Genomic DNA, 19753 nt, shown 5'->3' with positions numbered 1-19753 from the left:
AACGGATTTCAAAGGACCGAGAAAAAATTCGTTATATCGAAAGTTCGTTACATCGAAATTCGTTATATCAAGATAATACACCAGTTGAATTCGTTATAACGAGATTTAAAACAAAAATTCAAAATTTAAATCAATAAAATACAAATACATATGTATGTACATATTTATTTAATAATTTTATTATTCGTATACATATGTATAAAATATATTATATTTTGCGTAGAGCCACTAATCGACATAATATGTCTTATCTTAATTGCGATACTGTACTTGAGTAGTTGAGTGTAGGTACTATCGCATGATAATCATCAGAAAAACTTCGTAATCTATTATGTGGTAATAGCAACATACTTATTTTTATATATTTTTCATAGAGTTATACACTAGAGACATGTCACATGTATCTTATTTTAATTAAAATTAAAAATTCGTAATCGAAAGCTCAAATTTATAAAAATTCGTTACATCGCGAGAGTTTTGATCAAAAACGCTTCGCTACATCGAGGGGACATAAATACATTACATTTGTTCGTTATACAGGTAGTTTTATTCGTTATATCGAATTTCGTTATATCGCGAGTTGACTGTATTATAATATCAAAAATTAAATTATATGGTCAGAGTGTGGTGATCGTGTGACTCGATTAATCGATTGCCACTAGACGTCTGTGTACGTTTGAAGTTCATTGGCCATCGGTGTATTAATTAATAAACACCAATTCGTACCTACATGGCTACATATTATATTATTTACATATACCATTAGATATTTTAAAACAAGTTGGCATTTAATGCATCAATTTATTGAACGATTTTCATTTTTGTGCATTTTAACTGAAACTCGATTTGATCTCGATACTAGTGTTTTCAGATAAATTAGAGTATGATGCCACTTATTGGTGATAACTGATAATATTTCTCAAAAAAAGACAATTTGAAAATAATCATATTATAGTCAAGTGAATTGAAAATGCTGTAGATAAAAAAATAACTATGCATTCTTAGCAGTGCTCTCAGAAAAACTATAGATTAATAATAGATACTTTTTTATGATATAGGTAGTAACCAAAATACCAAATAAAGAAGAAGGATTATTTAATAGAAACAAGATAAAAAAGAGAGGTAGGTACATCAACAATAAAATCTTTAGCTTCTATAAATCAGCGGTTCCCAAACTTTTTTTCGTGGTGCCCTTTTTTGGACTAAATATAGCAATGGTGCTCTGCTGTGAATACCTTAAAAACAGGATACAAAAGTACTCATTAATATGAAATTAAAAAAAAAATTCTTTACATTTATTATGAGTCATAAACCGTGACGCCCTTAGAATGTATTAGAAGTTCGCAATTTGGGAACCGCTGCTATAAGTTATAACTAGGGCAGGGAAGTTGAAATACTTAAAAATTAGTAAAATTATTTGGAGTATTAGTATTACATAAAAAAATTACAACGTTTTGTTACAATTTATAATTACTATTCTATTTATATTTACTGTCATAACTTATTATCTAAAATTCTACCATATTAAAACTATATAATTTCATTGCACTATAATAATTTGTTGTAAATGTTCGAAATCGAAACTTCTTGATCTTTCGATAGTAACATGTTTTAAGGAGTAATATTTAGGCAATTCAAATGACGTTAACATTTGGGTTTTGAGCTGTCATTATGTGTGTGTAGTAAATTACGTTAGAGTGTAATCAGATTGAAGGCTTAACATACACAGTTTTCATTTAAACCGAAATTTGTTTAGAGTAGTTATTTTATAATTTTGTAGATTATAGATTGTATTTGTATGACATAGTAATATAGTATTAACAACATAAGCGAAGGCGCAGGTCTTCTTGGCAGGGGAGGCAGTACCTTAGATCCAGACTCCGACCCCCTCTGATTCTTCCCAGTTAAGACCTTGATGTGAGGCAACGATAATTTAAATAAATCCTCACACAAAATCAAGTATATGGTTCTATTAAATAATGATATTGTTCTATGCGGTTAAGAATTAGATTAAACATAAAATTATCAAAAAAGATTTTAATAAGTTCTTTCTAATAATAATATCTTTATTCATCAAGGAGTTATAATTAAAAATAATTAAAAATACATAATAAAAAAATTAATAAATAAAAAACATAATTTGAAAAACTTTTAAAATAGGTAAGTATAATATATTAATATGTTTTATTAAAGTTCCATAGTGTATGTACCAGAATACCAATACTGAATATTGAGCATTTGAAACTATACATATAATTATTTAAATGTTATTAAAAATTGGTAGGTATAATATAAGATCTTGTTGAAGCAGAAAATCTAGCAGGGGAGGGTGGTGCCTCCCCTGCCACCCCTGTACACTCGCTTATGATTAACAATAATTTGCATTAACCATGCTATTTTGGTTGGCAGATGAATGCACTACATGAAGTATTGTTTCTTGAATATGTATTTTTTCATTAAATATTGTGATTAAAGAAACAACTTAAACTAATAAAAATTAATTAGAGGATGACGTAGGTACTAGAGTTTCTCGATGTATTCTAAACAGATATTATTAAGCTATTAAGTTAGTTCAATTATAACCAGAAAAAAACCTCCCGTATTTCAAAAGTAGTTACAACTAAACAAACAAAGATACAGAAAAAAATCTTTCATTTTTGAATTACAAATACTATGCCGTTTTGCTAAATGAACACCCTCATACGTCTATTTTAAATCGTAGAACCACCATTATGAATTTAATCCTCTTCAACGATTTGTGTCTATTAAAAATGGCGCGTAACCGCTTTCGATCGATACCCCTTCATATTTATACCACCACTACAACTCACACAGCACAATCTCTCAATACAGGAGATTATTTTGCCGGGCCCTGTATGTTGAAATAAAAAATTCAAATATATAACATAACTATCAGACTTATTAGTCATTGTCAGAACCTTAAACAATCAAAAATAGATAATTATATTTTAATAAACAATAATAAAATACATATGTAATAATAATATTTTTTAAAATTAAATTCAGTAGCACAAAAATATAAGAAAGTATGTATATAGTGTGTTGTATCATGCATAATATATAAGAAATATTACAATTAGAACTATTAACTAGGTTAAGTAAACAATCGTATGTAACTGCCAACTGGTAAAATACTAAAACAATTAAGTAATGGCGTAATACAATAACAATTAGTATAATTTTAAGCTTAGTCAGTAAGTATAATGTAACTAGGTTAAACTCAATATCGATATTACGCGATATTATAGTGTTTCGATTGTAAAACTTATATTTAAGGAATATGTGAAGACAGAAAAGAGGTCAGTTGGCGGTAGTCGTGTGACTCGATTACCACTGACCACCATTGTCAGAGCCAGGTGGTGATCGTGTGACTCGATCGCCACTGGACGTCAAAGTGTTCAATAAAAGTGCTTATAATTAATTTGTTCGTTTATTGGTATACGTTCGAGTATTCAACGTATACGACAAAGTGGCGCCCAACTCGTGGCTCGTGATTCTACGACCTGTGTGTGTGTGTGTGATATATACACGTTATTTTTGATTCAAGATTTACGTGTTACTCTACGACCGTTTGTGTGTGTGTTTGTGTATATGTGTATACACGATTTTTTTTTGAGAATTTTTTTCGTGATTTGGTACCTCAACCTTGGCACTGCTTGTATGTGTGTATTATATACACGTTATTTTTGATTCAAGATTTGTGTACCTATGTGTGTACACGGATTTTTGAATTTACGTGAATTTATGCGTGATTTGGTACCTCAACCTTTCCACAGCTTGTGTGTTATAATATATACCTAGACGATATTTTTGACTCAACATTTATTGTGCATATATTTATGTTTTGGTACTTACCTCAAGTATTTATTTTATTTTTTTTATTACGTGTATTTATTTGGGTATTTCCCTTAGCACAATTTTCGCGAATACGAATTTTTGTGCAAAGTGTAAATTCGATATTTTGACTTGATATGTACATATTATATATTTACGCGATATTTTGACTTAGCGTGTGTGTGTGCATTCATACAGCATTATTGTGTATTTTTGAGATTAAGTACCTACGTTACGAAGAAATACAACATTAATGTTCACATGTGTGAATGACATAACTTTAAAGGTTCGTATTTAATTTTTTAATTTTTATTATTTTTATTTTTATCATGGTAAAAAAAAAAGAAAAAAAAAGTAATCTAAAATATTACATTGAATTTTGAATTTTTAAATTTAAATAGAATATTAATTATACTGCTTATTATAGGAAAAATTTTCAAATTACATACTATTTATTAACTAGTAACTACCTATAGGTACAAAACAGTTATAGGTACGTGTTATTTAAATTAATATTTTAAGTTACATATACACGTATAATATAAGTACATAATGAATATGAATATAAGGTCTTATTATATTCATTTAACAAATAATAACAAATATTACTCAAAAATTGTTTTAAATATATTATTATGAATAAAAAAAAAATGTGAATAAAAATAATATCTTATATTGATATATTTTATCTTTTTAATGCATAATATACCTTTTTATCTTTAATTCAATGATGTATTAACTATGTTTTTTTTTGTCTATAAAAATTATTAGATTTTTAGAAATGTATAAGTTATATTTAGCTCATCAATTGACCAAAATATTTTATCTAATGGAACTTTTAACATACCTATATCATAAATAATTACACAATAGTACATACGTAACAATCAATATTGTAAGATTATTATAGCTAAGTAATACTTTTTAGACCTAATATCTATTAATCAAAACTGCATATTATTCATTTTTCTCTAATGCTACATTGTTTTTTTTCCTTTCCCGTGTTAATTGTTTTATGATTGATGTTTATACTTTCGTAATTTTAAAAAGAACAAAAAATGTTATTATCATACCTTTTGGTTATTGACTTATTGCAACATATTTCTCATTTCAATATGAAATAGTTCAACAAATTGTTAAATTTTTGGCGTGTAAGCAAATTGCTATAATTATATATTTATAAGTAGGAAGGTATTATCATGTCATATACTCTTAAATGACACCTTTATTTTATATCTTTAACAACATTTTATTATTTGTATACAAGAATAATGTGAAATTTAACTTCTATTGAAAATTTATACAGGTATATATATTTTTTTTTTATCATTTGTAATTACTAATTATGTTGTCATATATTTACTTTTACCTGATTGTTGACTTGGGTTTTATACTTTTATTTACCAATTGCGTGTAGAATTGAATAGGTTTGCAAATTTTTATAAAATTTTTGTCATTCACAATTGCAATATATGATTAAATACATGTGACGAAATAATCATGCAAATAATCAAACAAACATCATCGTCCATCGTCCATCAGCGATACACCGATACATAAAAATGTAGTTGGCGGTAGTCGTGTGACTCGATTATCACTGACCACCGGTGTCAGAGCCAGGTGGTGATCGTGTGACTCGATCGCCACTGGACGTCAAAGTGTTTAATAAAAGTGCTTATAATTAATTTGTTCGTTTATTGGTGTACGTTCGAGTAATCGGCGTATACGACAAGTGATTATAATTAATTTATAAGTGTATTTCCCATTAAATTATGTTTAATAATAAAAAAATTAACTCGATATTTCAATCACGTCATTTTTTTTTCATTCCCGCATAAGACGCTTCCCGCTTAAGACGTTCTAGAGAGCTGGTCCCTTAAAGAGCGTTTCAAGCGAGTTTTACTATATTATATTTATTTCAGTTTAGTACATCGATTATTATTACTAAAACATAAATTATGTAATTATTATTTATCTTTTTTTTAAACAAATCTTTTTTAATATTTATAATAAAAAGGTCATTGAAATGTCGTTTTTGGCTATTTTTAACTATTGTAGATTACGTCTAAGCTTTTATACTGTACATTGCATAAAAAAGCCCTCACAAATAGCTGAACTTATTGGTAAAGTTATGGGCACCCGTAGACATAACAAACATTTGGGTAGACATTCCCGCTAATACGAGTTTTCAAATACCTTCAAATTTTGAATTTTAAATTATAATAATTGAAATCTAATAAATTATAGAAAATAAGAAGGTATACAACATTAGTCATGTGTTATTAATTTATTATTAGTTAATATATGATTTTAAAACCAATATATTTGAAATTCGTCGATTATGTTGACTAACGATTTTGTTGATATTGACACTAAAAACTTTAGTTATATTAATTATAACTAATAATTAATAAACCATAATTAGTTAAAATAACATATTATTACGATTTATATGATTTAATTTTATATAACCGGGACTAGGCGTGATGCGACGCGGACGATGGTTGAAAAACAATAAATCTCGCAGCTTTTATTAATATTACATTTATTTTAGAACCATCCAAGGAAAAATTTAAATTTTTTTAAAAAATTATTGAAGCATGAAAAAATTACGAATTTTGGTAGAAATACGTAAATAATAAAAAAATTGTATAAAATGATAGGTAAAATATATAAAAATAATATGAATAGGTGGATATAATAAAATAATAAAAACAATAATTATAATTACACTTACACTTACACACATTTAAAATTAAGTACTTTGGTAAAATATTCTCTTTATACCAGTTAACTATCATTTTTATACTATGATTATTATTTACCTATTTAACTCCACCATTTTATGGGTTGGTATTATAAACCTGAATTTAAAAACCCTCCACCGGTATATTTTAAAATGCAAAAAACAGCCGTTGAGGGAAACTGGTCAACTGCACCCTGGTCTGTATGACTATTTAATATAATTACAAAATATTTTATGGTAATATTGTAATTAAAATAATTTACTATAGTATTATAGGTAGATTGCAATCAATTTTCCCTAAAAACTTGCATTTTATTAAAATGTAAAATATATTATATAATACAATTATAAAATATAAAAATATATGTAAATTAAATGTTTCAGGTATCAACACACAAATATTATTTTGAAAAAGATTGTACCTATGCAGCATTGTAGCCTATGTATTTTCATATTTTTAAATTTTAACAATAACGATTTATGGAGGAGCTTGTATAAAATTATCAGTTTTTTATATATAATATATTACGTACATAACCTTCCAACATTTTGAGCTGTTGTCTTGTACATCTAATAAAGTAATGTTACCCTGGCACCCGGAACTTGTAATGCTGTTTTCCGGGGCACCGATGTGGTTACAAAATTTTACATAATAAATAATATAATACCAAACAGTTTTCAAGTCGAAATTTTGACCTTGGGGTGCCAGGGTAACACAAATCTTTAAATTGTGTTCAAACATTAAAATTATATATTATAGCCTATATTAGGTAGGTATTTTAGTACGATTACTAGCTAAGTTTAATTATTTTAGGGTTTTTGTCATTATTTTTGTCATTCCTGCATGTGTTATGACTTATTAACAAGATAAGAAATAAGTACCCTGAAAAAAAATGAATTGTAAAATGGTTTCAAAAAATCAATTACATAATATTTATCCTCATAATTGTGTATATTTATTATTATAATTATTTTTATTATATTCAATAAATAATCATACTAGGTACATTAAATTGTAATTTGATCTTGAAAATAATATATGATAAATAATTATGTTATACCTTATACGGTTATATATACGTATGTAATAGTAAATAGAAAATAATTCCTTGATTTAAATAAAAAGTCGAAATCCTCATTATTTTTATTTTGTATAACACTTTATTTTAAAAGCCATAAGCACTTTTTTCAATCAAAATTTGGCTTGGATATTGAAATCAATGTGGTTAGAATTTGAAAATTATCATCAATTGTACTTGTTTCTGTGCAACTGTATCATAAAATAATAATAATTAAAATAATGTGGTAGTCAAAACGTTGGTAGATGGTGGAATGTGGTTATTATTTAACGAAAATATGTAAAATTATGGATAAATAAACGTTTAATATTTATTATTTCTATAGAATGTTAGTATTAGGTTGTGGTAAAATATCTATGGTTTTGTAATATGAAAACAGCTTTTCATTTTGAGAATTATAAGTTAATATATAAATGAATGACTAACGACGCGTCGAGGAAATGCATGTATTGAAATAGGCCGGTGACCGACCGATGGAACCTGTGACGTCACGTGTCATTTTAAAACGACGATAACTAACGAATAGAGATATGAATAATATCATTAAGAGGACGTTTCACCCGCATGTGTTGTCTCCGTCTTACAAGTGCGTAACATTGCAAAAACTGTTTCGCGCGGGAAAGAACCGAGAAAGTTATAGTTATAACTAAGAAACGAAATTTTCACCACATGAAAAGGAGAATTTTGTCTGTGCAATATCGTTTTTATTTTTTTGATATCACTTATATAAAAAAAATTCTTATTGTTTTATAATACATTAATTTTGTGTTTTTTAAGCATGAATAACTTTCTTTGTAGTTCTGATATCGAAAAAATAAAAACGATATTGCACAGACAAAATTCTCCTCTTTATGTGGTGAAAATATCGTTTCTTAGTTATAACTGTAACTTTCTCGGTTCTTTCCCGCGCGAAACAGTTTGTGCAATGTTAAGCACTTGTAAGACGGAGACAACACATGCGGGTGTAGCGTCCTCTTAAGAGGACGTTTCACCCGCATGTGTTGTCTTCGTCTTACAAGTGCGTAACATAGCAACACTCTGCAGAACACGTGTAGCTCTGTTAGTTTAAAATTTTGAGTGATTTCTTATAAAAATTTAAGGTAACATTATTATCGAAGGCTTCTCATAGGCTTTTTATTACATTTTAATTTTAAAGCGAGTTATGAGTATTTAAAGATATACAAATAATTTACAATTTTCAAAATACTTATAACTTGCTTTAAAATTAAAATATAATAAAAGCTTATGTGAAGCTCTCGATAATAATGTCACCTTAAATTTTTACAAGAGGTCAATTCACTCAAAATCTTGAACTCCCGTAGATAAACGTGATCTGCTGAGCGTAAAATTTCGGCTCAATTTTTATCACAGAATATTTTTTTGTATTTAACTTTTAATTCAGTTATTAAAAAAAATATTTTACGATTATTTCTATTATTGTGTGTTTAGGCGCTTTCAAATTTTGAAGACCTGGAGGGTTAAGACCTATATTTTAAACATCTGGGGGTTAATAACTTCAAGACAAAACGCATTTAATCAAAAATTGTTGTTTTTGTAATTTATTTATTTAAGAAGGACACATCGATTTCTTTAAATATTGTCTCAAAACAATATAAACGTTATTTAAATTTAGTTTTATAAAACGTGTAGATTCTAAGTTAAATAATAATAAAAATATAAAAAATTAAAAACGATAATTTATATATAAGTTGAAAGTGTTTTAACTATGTTGCGCGTGTAAATGAGGGAGGAAACAAAATATAATATAATTCAATGGCAATGACCGTCGACATACTTTTCGGGAATAGACCCCCCGAACAGTGGCGTACTTAGATCTGAATCTCGGAGGTTTACCCCCCCCTCCCCTTTGTTAGTACAACACTGTATCAGAATATGTGAAATGAAAATCTATGATGTTAACGTATATAGTTGGGAACAGAACGTATGCTGTGATTATGATAACTATTACTGTTGAACGAGTAACTATACTGCCGCCACCGCCTCCAGTACGGGGTGTGTGCCGATGATATCAAGGGTGAATAATAAGTAGTGACTAGTACATACGACCCTGGTATCTCCGACTCCCGTTTCATGGATGTTATTTTATTTTATGTTATGTTATGTTATGTTATTTCACCAACATCCATGAAACGGGAGTCGGAGGTACCAGGGTCGTATGTACTAGTCACTACTTTTTATTCAGCCTTGATATCATCGGCACACACCCCGTACTGGAGGCGGTGGCGGCAGTAAAGTTAATCGTTCAACAGTAATAGTAATCATAATCACAGCATACGTTCCTGTTCCCAACTATATACGTCAGTGACACAAAAAGTAGCCGGAAACTCTCGCAACCAGTGCAAGAAATTCGTACAGAAAAAAATCTCAAACGGGTTTTGTACGTTACGAACCTGTTTTATATTGTCGTAATTAGTTTGATACCCACTTAATATAAATCCAAAACGACCACTATGTTTTTAACAGACACCGGCCATATTTCGTGTCATGAACTAAAACATTTTCACGTTTTCACAACATCAATAGAATATTTATAATCTACGCTACAAGGCATAATAAGCATATTAGAAAATATAAAAATACACAACAATGATATACACGATAAGGGAGGATATCCAACGATAGAACGTAACGTACATTTTTTTTTTGTGATTATCTACTTCTTCGTATAAAAAATAACCAGAACTTTTAGGTTAACAATAAAATTGTATTTTATTACAATAATTAATTATTCAATAAATCTTGACACAATTTTCTCTTAAGTCTTCGTGGGGGAAAATCCAGTGGGTTAGATGAAAATTTAAAGCAATTAAAGTATTAAAGTGAGTGTTAAAGTTTTTATAATGTGTTGTGGCCAATTGATATACCGGTTCCATTTTAAAGTAATTTTAGAAGTAATGTGTAGAGTGGTGGATTGAAAGGGTTTGTAGATTATTAATTCTACCTATATAAATATTATAATATGGTTATAGTGATACTTATTTTAAATTCCTACTTCTACTTCCTTAATAACTGATATTAATGCGAGTACGGATCATCTATATCAATCATTATCAAACGCCATAGTCGAGGGCCAGAGCTAAGTAAAAATAAGATCTCGTGACTCGTAATAGCGTCAATATAATTATATGAAAAGTAAACTTAAAGTTCATTGCAGAATTATAGTCTGAATTTTATGCAAAAGTATTAGCATAATAAATTATTGATCGAAATCCTATTTTTTTTCAAAAATTCAATGGTGTAGATATTATAGTATATATGGTATGTACCACGTCTGCATCACGCTTATGCTGGCCGCCAATATTTCTTCTTCCATTCAACCTCACTATGATTTTGGACTAACTCTATTACAATTTTTGTGCGCAACGGTTGCAATCACTTTTTACGAGAAACAGTATATGAAAGTGAGGGAAACGCCAACTCAATGTGTACATCAGACATAAGTCTACATGCATTTATTTAATTACCGCAGCCATAATATCGTAGTTATGCCGTTAGAAGTGGGGATTATGGTTTTAAGAAAACCCAAACATTTTAATGAATTTAAAGAACAATTTGTATATATTTAGGATTAGTTTAAAACTAATCAAAATAATTTAGAAAAATCTAATACAATTAATATTTGGTGAAAATCTCAAGTACCTATGGTTCATAGTGATTTATGATTTCGAAATAAGAAAATATAAAACATATAAAATAAAAAAATCGTTCCATGAAAAATATACGCACGTTAAAAAACTTTGGCCAACATTAGTAGGCATATAATCGTAAAAAAATCTTGGGTCACAATTTGGAAAACATTTTAACTACGAGACACGACTAGTAGAGAAAACGTCACTAAAACTATAGATTTTAGACTTATATTTAGATACTCAATAGATACTTAAGCAAAAAAAAAAATTTAAAAAATTTAAAAATACTCTCAATAATAAATAATTATCCGACATCATAAGGGACCGTTGACATCCAACAACCGTGATATGGATACAATAATTATGGGTACAATAAATATTGTTAAAATAGTGATTAAAATATTGCAATTTTATTAGTACTCTAAACTTATAATATCTATATACTTGGGAGATGGTTAGAAAAATTATTCTAGACAGATATCCCACCGTGGTCGACTGACGTATAACATCGCGCAGCTGATCACCGTTTGTCCACGCTAGATCGGGTCGCTCGCAAGAAGAATATACAGAGAAACCTTTTTTGCCTCAGCAAGGTAAAAAATACCGGTTGTATTGGTTTCACAATAACTCCGCACCTTCCGACTGGCGCTGATGTTGGATCAACGCGTGGTCGTTGTCCAAACACTTGTCGGACAGGTAGTGACCAGTAGTGTCGCAGTCTTCGTTGGTGTCGGTTCAGTCCGTGTTTGTTGTGTTGTCCGTGTGTTAACGATTGTTGTGTCAAGTCTTACTTTTTAAGATAGAATTATCTTTACGAAAAATATTGTGAGTTTAATTCAACGACTAGTATTTTATAAAATGTATCAACAATCAGGATCAAGTATGTTTGGTAAATGGGCACACGCACCGGCCGCGAGATCATCAAGTGTTAGGCCCAACAACAATCCTCATTTGATGACTAATTTAAGAACAGGACCAACTCGCTCAATTAATCCATATTTGCCGCCTCCGCCAAGTTACTTCAGTCCACATGTGGTGAACACCAGAGTACAAGCTGAACCGAAGTACTTATCGAGTTGGTGTGTAAACGTCAAAAACATTAGATTAGATCAGGGCGATATTGGTATGGTCGTCGAACTAAGTGGTAAGTAATCAAATATAATTCTTTTTAAATATTTAGTTTAAAAAGTTGTAACGCTTAATCGTAATAAAAATAATTAACGTAAAATAAAATATTCAAGTTTTATAGCTAATAGACTAAAAATTAAAAACAAGGATTCTTATAAATAGTCCATAATGTAACCAAAAAATAAAAATAATAAATAAGCACAGATTTTTCTAAATATTTTAAGTTCAAATTTTGACGAAATTAGATATCCATAGTATGGATTATAATATTATAATATTATTCCATACCAAGAATAACTATTTTAGTTATTATGTTGTAATCCAATAATGATATTTGTGGGTACCTATTAAAAATATTAATATATACTTCTATGTACCTATTACGTATTTTCAAATGTAATGTTTCTTGCTCTAAAGTTGTTTAAGAGAACGTTATATCCGCATGTGTTGTCTCTGTCTTACAAGTGCGTAACATTACAAATTTTACGCTCAGCAGATTTCGCTTAGCTCCGTTAGTTTAAAAACTAGTGTAAATTGTCCTCTTATAAAATTTTAAGGAAAGACTGGTAAGAGTATTATTTAGACAAATTCATGGGCTTCTTACTATATTTTAATTTTGAAGCGAGTTATAAGCAGTAATTTAAGAAGTACAAACAATTTACAGTTTTAAAATACTTATAGTTACGCACTTGTAAGATGGAGATACACATAATGAGTATAACGTGCTCTTAAAATCAATTATATCATAAAATATACTACACAGTTGGTTTTAGACCAACTTGGCTTAGAATTGCTTTATTGTTTTTCGTGAGTAGAACGATTTTATATCAATAAATTCTAATTTAACACATCAATTATGGACTACAGTTACCCACTCGACACCTAATGTACAACAACACAATAGGTACGTCGGTAGCCACTTGCTCAATTTTTTTATTTGCAATATGAGAATTATGATTTATTCGTTGTTCACTGTGGATACATATTTATATTTTAAAGCTTAAAAATATTTAATTAAGAATTTTTTTTACAAATTTAACTTTGAAATTTGTTATTTTAAAAATAAATAATCGAATTTGGTTAGTATTTGAAAATTTTGATGTTTGACAAAAAAAAACTGTTTGGAGTAACCTAATCAATATGTATAATTTATTTATAATTTGTTTATACAATTTTAGGAACTTTGTTGTCATATGATTGTCGAGCCATATTATGTGAAAGGTATGAAGCTGGAAGATTAGAATTTATAATATCAAAAAATGTTGTTAGAACAAATACTGGAGTATACCATCTACTTGGACCAATCTTTAGAGGATATCCAAGTAATTTGTATCGTGCATGTTTGGAAGCTAATGGAATTCCAAAGACCTGGAAATATATTTTAACACAATTCTCTGATAAGTCTCCTACTTACAATCAGAGAATGGCTTCTGCAACTTCTAATGCTACGATCAGTACCATTGGCATGGGAGTACAGGAGTTGATTAAAAGTTTTCGCGTTCTTCGACATTTAACAATAATATCAGAGCGTAGAATGAAAGAACATAGTAAAGCCCGGAAGTCTATTAGTTTTGTGCGTCACCATTTTCATCAAAAGCTGCTTCAATCATTGAGAATCGTTAACAGCCAAATCATAATGGTAAGGTTTAATGTTTTAATGGTTGGGTTAAATATTTAAAGTATTATAATAATATGCATATATCATAAATCCAATAAGTAAGTAGGTAGTTTGATTTTTGATGTTAAAGTTATAATCAGCATATTATAATATACGTTATAATATATTAAATTCCATCATAATTATTTTTGTTATTATCACAATTTAGGTGCCTTTCCATATAAATTATAAGTACCTATTTGGAAAGTTTCTTACGTTACTCATTACTCGTTAAAAAAAGCAACAAATTAATTTTTAATTATAATTAATAATATTATCTTACTATGTAAGTAGGTAGATTAGATACTTATCTATGGTTGCAATAAATATTTTGAATATAGAATAGTTCTAACATAATTGTGATTCCTCAGCCAGTGTTCTCGACAATTCATAATTTTCTTATAATACTGTACACAATAAATTAACATTACATACAAAAACTAACTATTAAACAACACATGCAATATATTAATTTTACAATGATGTGATTTATTTGTATTATTTTTTTATTTGTATCTATATATAATATGATAAATAGTCCAGGCGCGGATCCAGCCCCAGATTAGGGGGGAGGGGGGGGGCGAATATTTTACATACAAAATAAAATATCTAATAAAATATAATATGTGGGCAAGCGCACATATTTGTGTTCAAAAATAACTTACACGAAACAGTTATGGTTAATACAACTTTATAATCAATTGATAAATTCCAAATAGTGAAATTAAAACTAAAACATGAGTCATGAATATAAATATTAAAAAGATAAATAACGTACATATAGTCACTAAATTTACTTTTATTTAAAATGTCTACTACCCGTCGACCACGGCACTCAACGTATTAAAATTAGTTTTAAATCTTTTTACTGGGCATTTTTCCTAAAAAAAACACAACTTACGGGGGGGCGCCCCCTCCGCCCCCTACTGAATCCGCGCCTGAAATAGTCTGAATAATGCTTCAATTTTCAACTTCAGCTTTTTTCAGTTGGTAAAGCGAATCTGCTTGATAATTTTGAGAGGCTAAAATTGTAATTACATATTCAAAAAAAAAAATTATTTTAAGATTTCAAATTACACATCCATTTCCATGAGCTACGGTCGCTTACCCACCTTTTTATATTTGTTTGTGCTTTTAAATATATACTTATACTTTAAATTTATTTATTGTTATGTTTGAATTACAGGGTCTGAAAGCTATACTTCAAAAGGATTGAAAACTACAAAAGGCTGAAAGTTAAGAATAAATGAAAGGATAAGGTATCATAATTGTTATTTATGATTTTAATAATTTTAATAATTTATAAGTTAATAAACTTAAAAATATAATCGATAATCAATAATTGAATCATGAACAAATTTAGATTTAAGTTGCTCAATTTTAAAAGAAACATATTTTTTAATTATGTACATATTTACTTCAGAATTTAATTTTCTGGATCAAGTAAATTTTGTGAGTTTTTATTATAATTAATTAATTTTTAATTACATTTTATTGTTTTTAAAGCAATTTTTATTTTATCACATTACATTAGATAATAATATTAATAACAATTTATGAAATGTATAAAACTATTAATCATGTATTTAATACATTGTCATTGTCAAAATATTTCATTTTATATTTATTTTGTATTTATAATTTTTTTTATGAATGTATACTCAATAAAAGTGATTTTAATTTTTAATTTTTATATAACTTAATCCTTATCACGATTAATAATAATGAATGAAATATTAGTTTTCTGAAATAAATAAACACTTTATTCTCTTCACAGTTCATACCACGAACCGCTGTGTGACTTGTATAACTGTAATAATACCGAAATTACGAAATGTAATTTCTAGCATCTAATTTTCATTGTTTCCTCTCGACAGAATAGGTATTAAATACGTCATACATAGTTATGTATACCTGCTGAAGTAATAACATAATATTTATTCAATTTGTATTGAAATGTTTTATTCTGTAAAGTATTAGTTCAATTGTTTATAAATTATAAAATAATATTACTAAAGGCTCAAAAAAAATAATGCTATTTTATATTCTTATTTTTATTAATTTATTCATTCACATTTTGTTCTTCACGCGTGAAATGTAATAAAAACTACCCATAATTAAGAGCAAAAGTACGATCAAAGTAGTGAAGTGATAAATGACATAAATAATATTAAAAACATATTAGAACTTACCATGACAGTTATAATATAGTGATCGATCACATTACTTTTTTGAACTTCCTAATTTCCAAAAAATTTAATTTTACGGTTTGAACATTTTTTTTCATTTAATTTTTTATTTAAAAATCAACTGAAATTAAATTTTAAAAATTGACTAGGTTCCTAATTGATGTCAAGTACACTTTGCACTGAATCCAAATAGGTTTTTATAATATTTTGTTATTCATTAAATCGAATATCGAACTTTGGTGATCTTACTTATATATGAAAAATGAGTTGTTTATTTATCAAATGCGTGAAAGTTTAGAGGACAACAAAGAACAAATATTTTTAGGTACTTATCTGATTTCCTTAATCAGAGTCTTTTAGATTGAATATCAAATTCCATCGCTATTATGAACTATTGTTATAATTTACAGGTAAAATAATTAATAACACATTAATAACCAATTATATACTCACAGCGATATATATATATAGATACAAGGTAGGTATCTATAGAAAATAATGCATTGTCATACACAGACATCATTTTCAATGTAGACCATGGGAATTCCGAATTATCAATAATATTGAGATTTTTTACTATAAAATACTAATTGATTTTCGTTGTTTTTAACACGATTATTGTTTGTGGTATTCGGTGATTAAAAACTATCAAAAAATCATTCATTTATTATTATCGTTATCATTCGTTGTAGATATTGTAATAATAAAAATATATTTATATAACAGTAGAATAATAGTTGTAAAACGTATAAGTAATTTAGTGATCTAAATAATTAATTATTATGATAATTTATATAGATTCCTGTCAAAATAGTTTGCATAAGTAAAGTTTGTAACTCGATGTAATAATATACCTAATATGAAAGTTAGGTAGGGATCTAAAATAAATAAGTAGGTATAGTTAAATATTCGATTTTAGTTTTTGTGCTATAAATTATTATTTCTGTGTTTGCATAGTTATTTAACTCATAATAAACTATTTTTCCTAATTTCTAAACTAGAAATATTAATAATACTTACATCATACATAATAACGGCAATAGAATAGTTAGTAAACATTTTTATATAATTATGACAAAAATAAAAAGTCAGTGAATGGATTTTGTTAAACTTTACAATTTTTATATCGTTTTAATCATTTTAATCATTTTAAAATATACAAGAAATGTTCAGTTTAAAAATAGTCATAACTTACTTAAATCCCAATAAAATCCTCCAAGATACCCTGGATGATAGTCTTACCTTAAAATTTAGTGGTAAATTCAGTATTATTAAAAAAAAAAAAAAACAGTGTAAAATTTATTATAATTTATAGTGAACGCAAAAATTGTCATGTTGTATGTTTATAAGATTGATCAAACATATACCCGCGTGGCATTCTCTTCGCATTAAAATTTGGTTTTCAAAACTCAATTTTTAGATTTCATCTCGAAAAAGTAATCTTGTAACGTGCTAAAAGGTTTTACCTAATCGGATTTTTCAGATGTTTTTGTATTTGGTTTACCACCCGGTTTTATACAACATTTAGTTAAAATATCAATAAATAGGTACTGTAGAAATAGTAACAATAACATATGTTATAAATTATAATATATATATTATATAAATATGTATATTTAAATATTATCTAGTAAAATGAAATTCTTAATACAAAAAATTTATTTTTATCGTTTATTTTTTTACATTATTACATAAAACATTGAAATGGGGTTGTCATTAATTTTTCAGACGTCATCATTACTCTGCATCAAAGATATTTAACTGAAATGAGAAGTATTAATAATTTAAATATATCTTTTAAAATTGTATAATAGTATGTATTATTATTAATATTTTATTACAATCTGACCACATAATTCCCAACTTTAAGTAGGATAAAATTTATTCGTCGTCACCGAGATAATACTAAGTGAGTATGGCCGGTTCTTGGCAAATGTATCAATAGGTGGTAATATAGACATGTAGTATAATAATAATAATAAACGTCATACGACATCCCTATACTTACTTCATATAGATAGGTGCACGGCATAGTGTAAAAGAAGAAGTATATAACCATTAACTAGGTAGTAGAATACTTATATTAAGTGGTTAAATATTATATTGTTTAGTGTTTACAAATAAAAACATTAAAACTGTAAAATAATACAACCGGATCGCTGCCCTCCGAGGTCTGCGTACCCGACAGATACGGCAGTCCGTTCACTCTTTGACCGCGCCTTAAGAAGGGACCAGAAAGAGACATAAATCGATTGCTATGAAATTAGCATTTTACCTGTATAGTAATAAAATAATTGATTGCGTCACGTTTCATTTCCACCGGACTTTTAAAAATTTTTATTCCGCTAACTATCAATCCACTAATTTGTAGTTTTATTGACTTAATAATAATAAAGCAAGTGTAAAATCCTTATATTTACACTACAATTTCTAATTTCTAATTGCTTTGGTTAATTGACAAAATTTTATTATATAAATGTTAAATTATAATAATTATATAAATCTGACATCGATACATATTACTACATATAGGTCATCAAATTCCTTCTATTTTAAAAAATTATAATTTATTCAATTTTCTAAAAATAATATTCACTTTATGCAGGTATCCAATTGAGTTACATAATTTTATTAGTTTCACGAATTTTATATTGTATTTTATTGTTTTTCTGCTATAATTTTTACATAATAGGCAGATTCATTCTTTAATTAAATAACGGAGCTAAACGTGACAAGGTATAGTGACTAGTGAGGGGGACGAATGTTTGTTGTTTTATATACACACTAGCGTATGACGCACCTATTGATTAAATTACAATTATTATTACGTTTTCGAAACTTGGGTACTAAAAGCTATTAGGTTTATTTCGATAGGTAGGTAAGATAGAGTCACACCATAATAATCATCGCAGACAGTCGTTAGGGCACATTCAAAATCTATAATATAGAGTATCCGGTATCGTACAAGAATGGTATTAAATTGGCCGTATATAAATGTCTTTAAATTTAAAAAAAAACGATGTTCAATATGTTTGATCGAACATAGCATATACATACACACACATACGGCCAAAGAGGCAGAGACACATGCGCTCACGCGCGCACATACACACATTAATAATACATTACTATATATAATGCCGATTATAGCTTGGCATTAGATACGGTGTTTTCTTTAAAAAAAAAATGTTTTAAAACTCTTATTAAGGGTCTATCCGTACGTACCCTAAACTACAATATATTATCATGTATAGGTATTATAATACTACGGTCGTATTTTCGAAACTCAAATACGTCTGACCATATTATATATCTATATAATATACTTATTTGTGATCCGTAAAGATCCCCTGACCCCTGTGTGCCTTAACAACTATGTTTAGGTACTATATAAAACGGACATTCACGGAGGTTAAACGCAGGTACCTACTTAATATAATATTATTACC

At 27.7% G+C, this 19753-nt stretch overlaps 1 protein-coding gene across 1 annotated transcript; it reads left to right on the top strand.

Annotated features, from left to right (window-relative positions):
• The first annotated feature begins 11797 nt into the window (after window positions 1-11797).
• Window positions 11798-15482, top strand: LOC149060863 (uncharacterized). Its single transcript, XM_089217047.1, has 3 exons — window positions 11798-12474; window positions 13637-14097; window positions 15302-15482. Exons 1-3 carry the CDS (start codon window positions 12189-12191, stop codon window positions 15329-15331), a joined length of 777 nt encoding a protein of 258 aa, XP_089073173.1. The 5' UTR covers window positions 11798-12188; the 3' UTR covers window positions 15332-15482.
• The last annotated feature ends 4271 nt before the right edge of the window (window positions 15483-19753 follow it).

The sequence above is a fragment of the Diuraphis noxia genome, unplaced genomic scaffold (assembly GCF_037042655.1).
Source record: "Diuraphis noxia isolate RWA-SAM2 unplaced genomic scaffold, SU_Dnox_SAM2 contig0001, whole genome shotgun sequence".
Taxonomy (NCBI): domain Eukaryota; kingdom Metazoa; phylum Arthropoda; class Insecta; order Hemiptera; family Aphididae; genus Diuraphis; species Diuraphis noxia.
Note: the sequence above shows the minus strand (reverse complement) of the source record. Positions and strands in the feature narration are given on the sequence as shown.

What these genes read in the sequence shown, in the direction of transcription:
- LOC149060863 (XM_089217047.1), top strand. Translation starts at nt 12,189, where the DNA reads ATGTATCAACAATCAGGATCAAGTATGTTTGGTAAATGGGCACACGCA. An exon ending in TATGGTCGTCGAACTAAGTG is followed by an intron (nt 12,475 to 13,636) that starts GTAAGTAATCAA and finishes ATACAATTTTAG; the next exon opens with GAACTTTGTTGTCATATGAT. An exon ending in TTAACAGCCAAATCATAATG is followed by an intron (nt 14,098 to 15,301) that starts GTAAGGTTTAAT and finishes TTTGAATTACAG; the next exon opens with GGTCTGAAAGCTATACTTCA.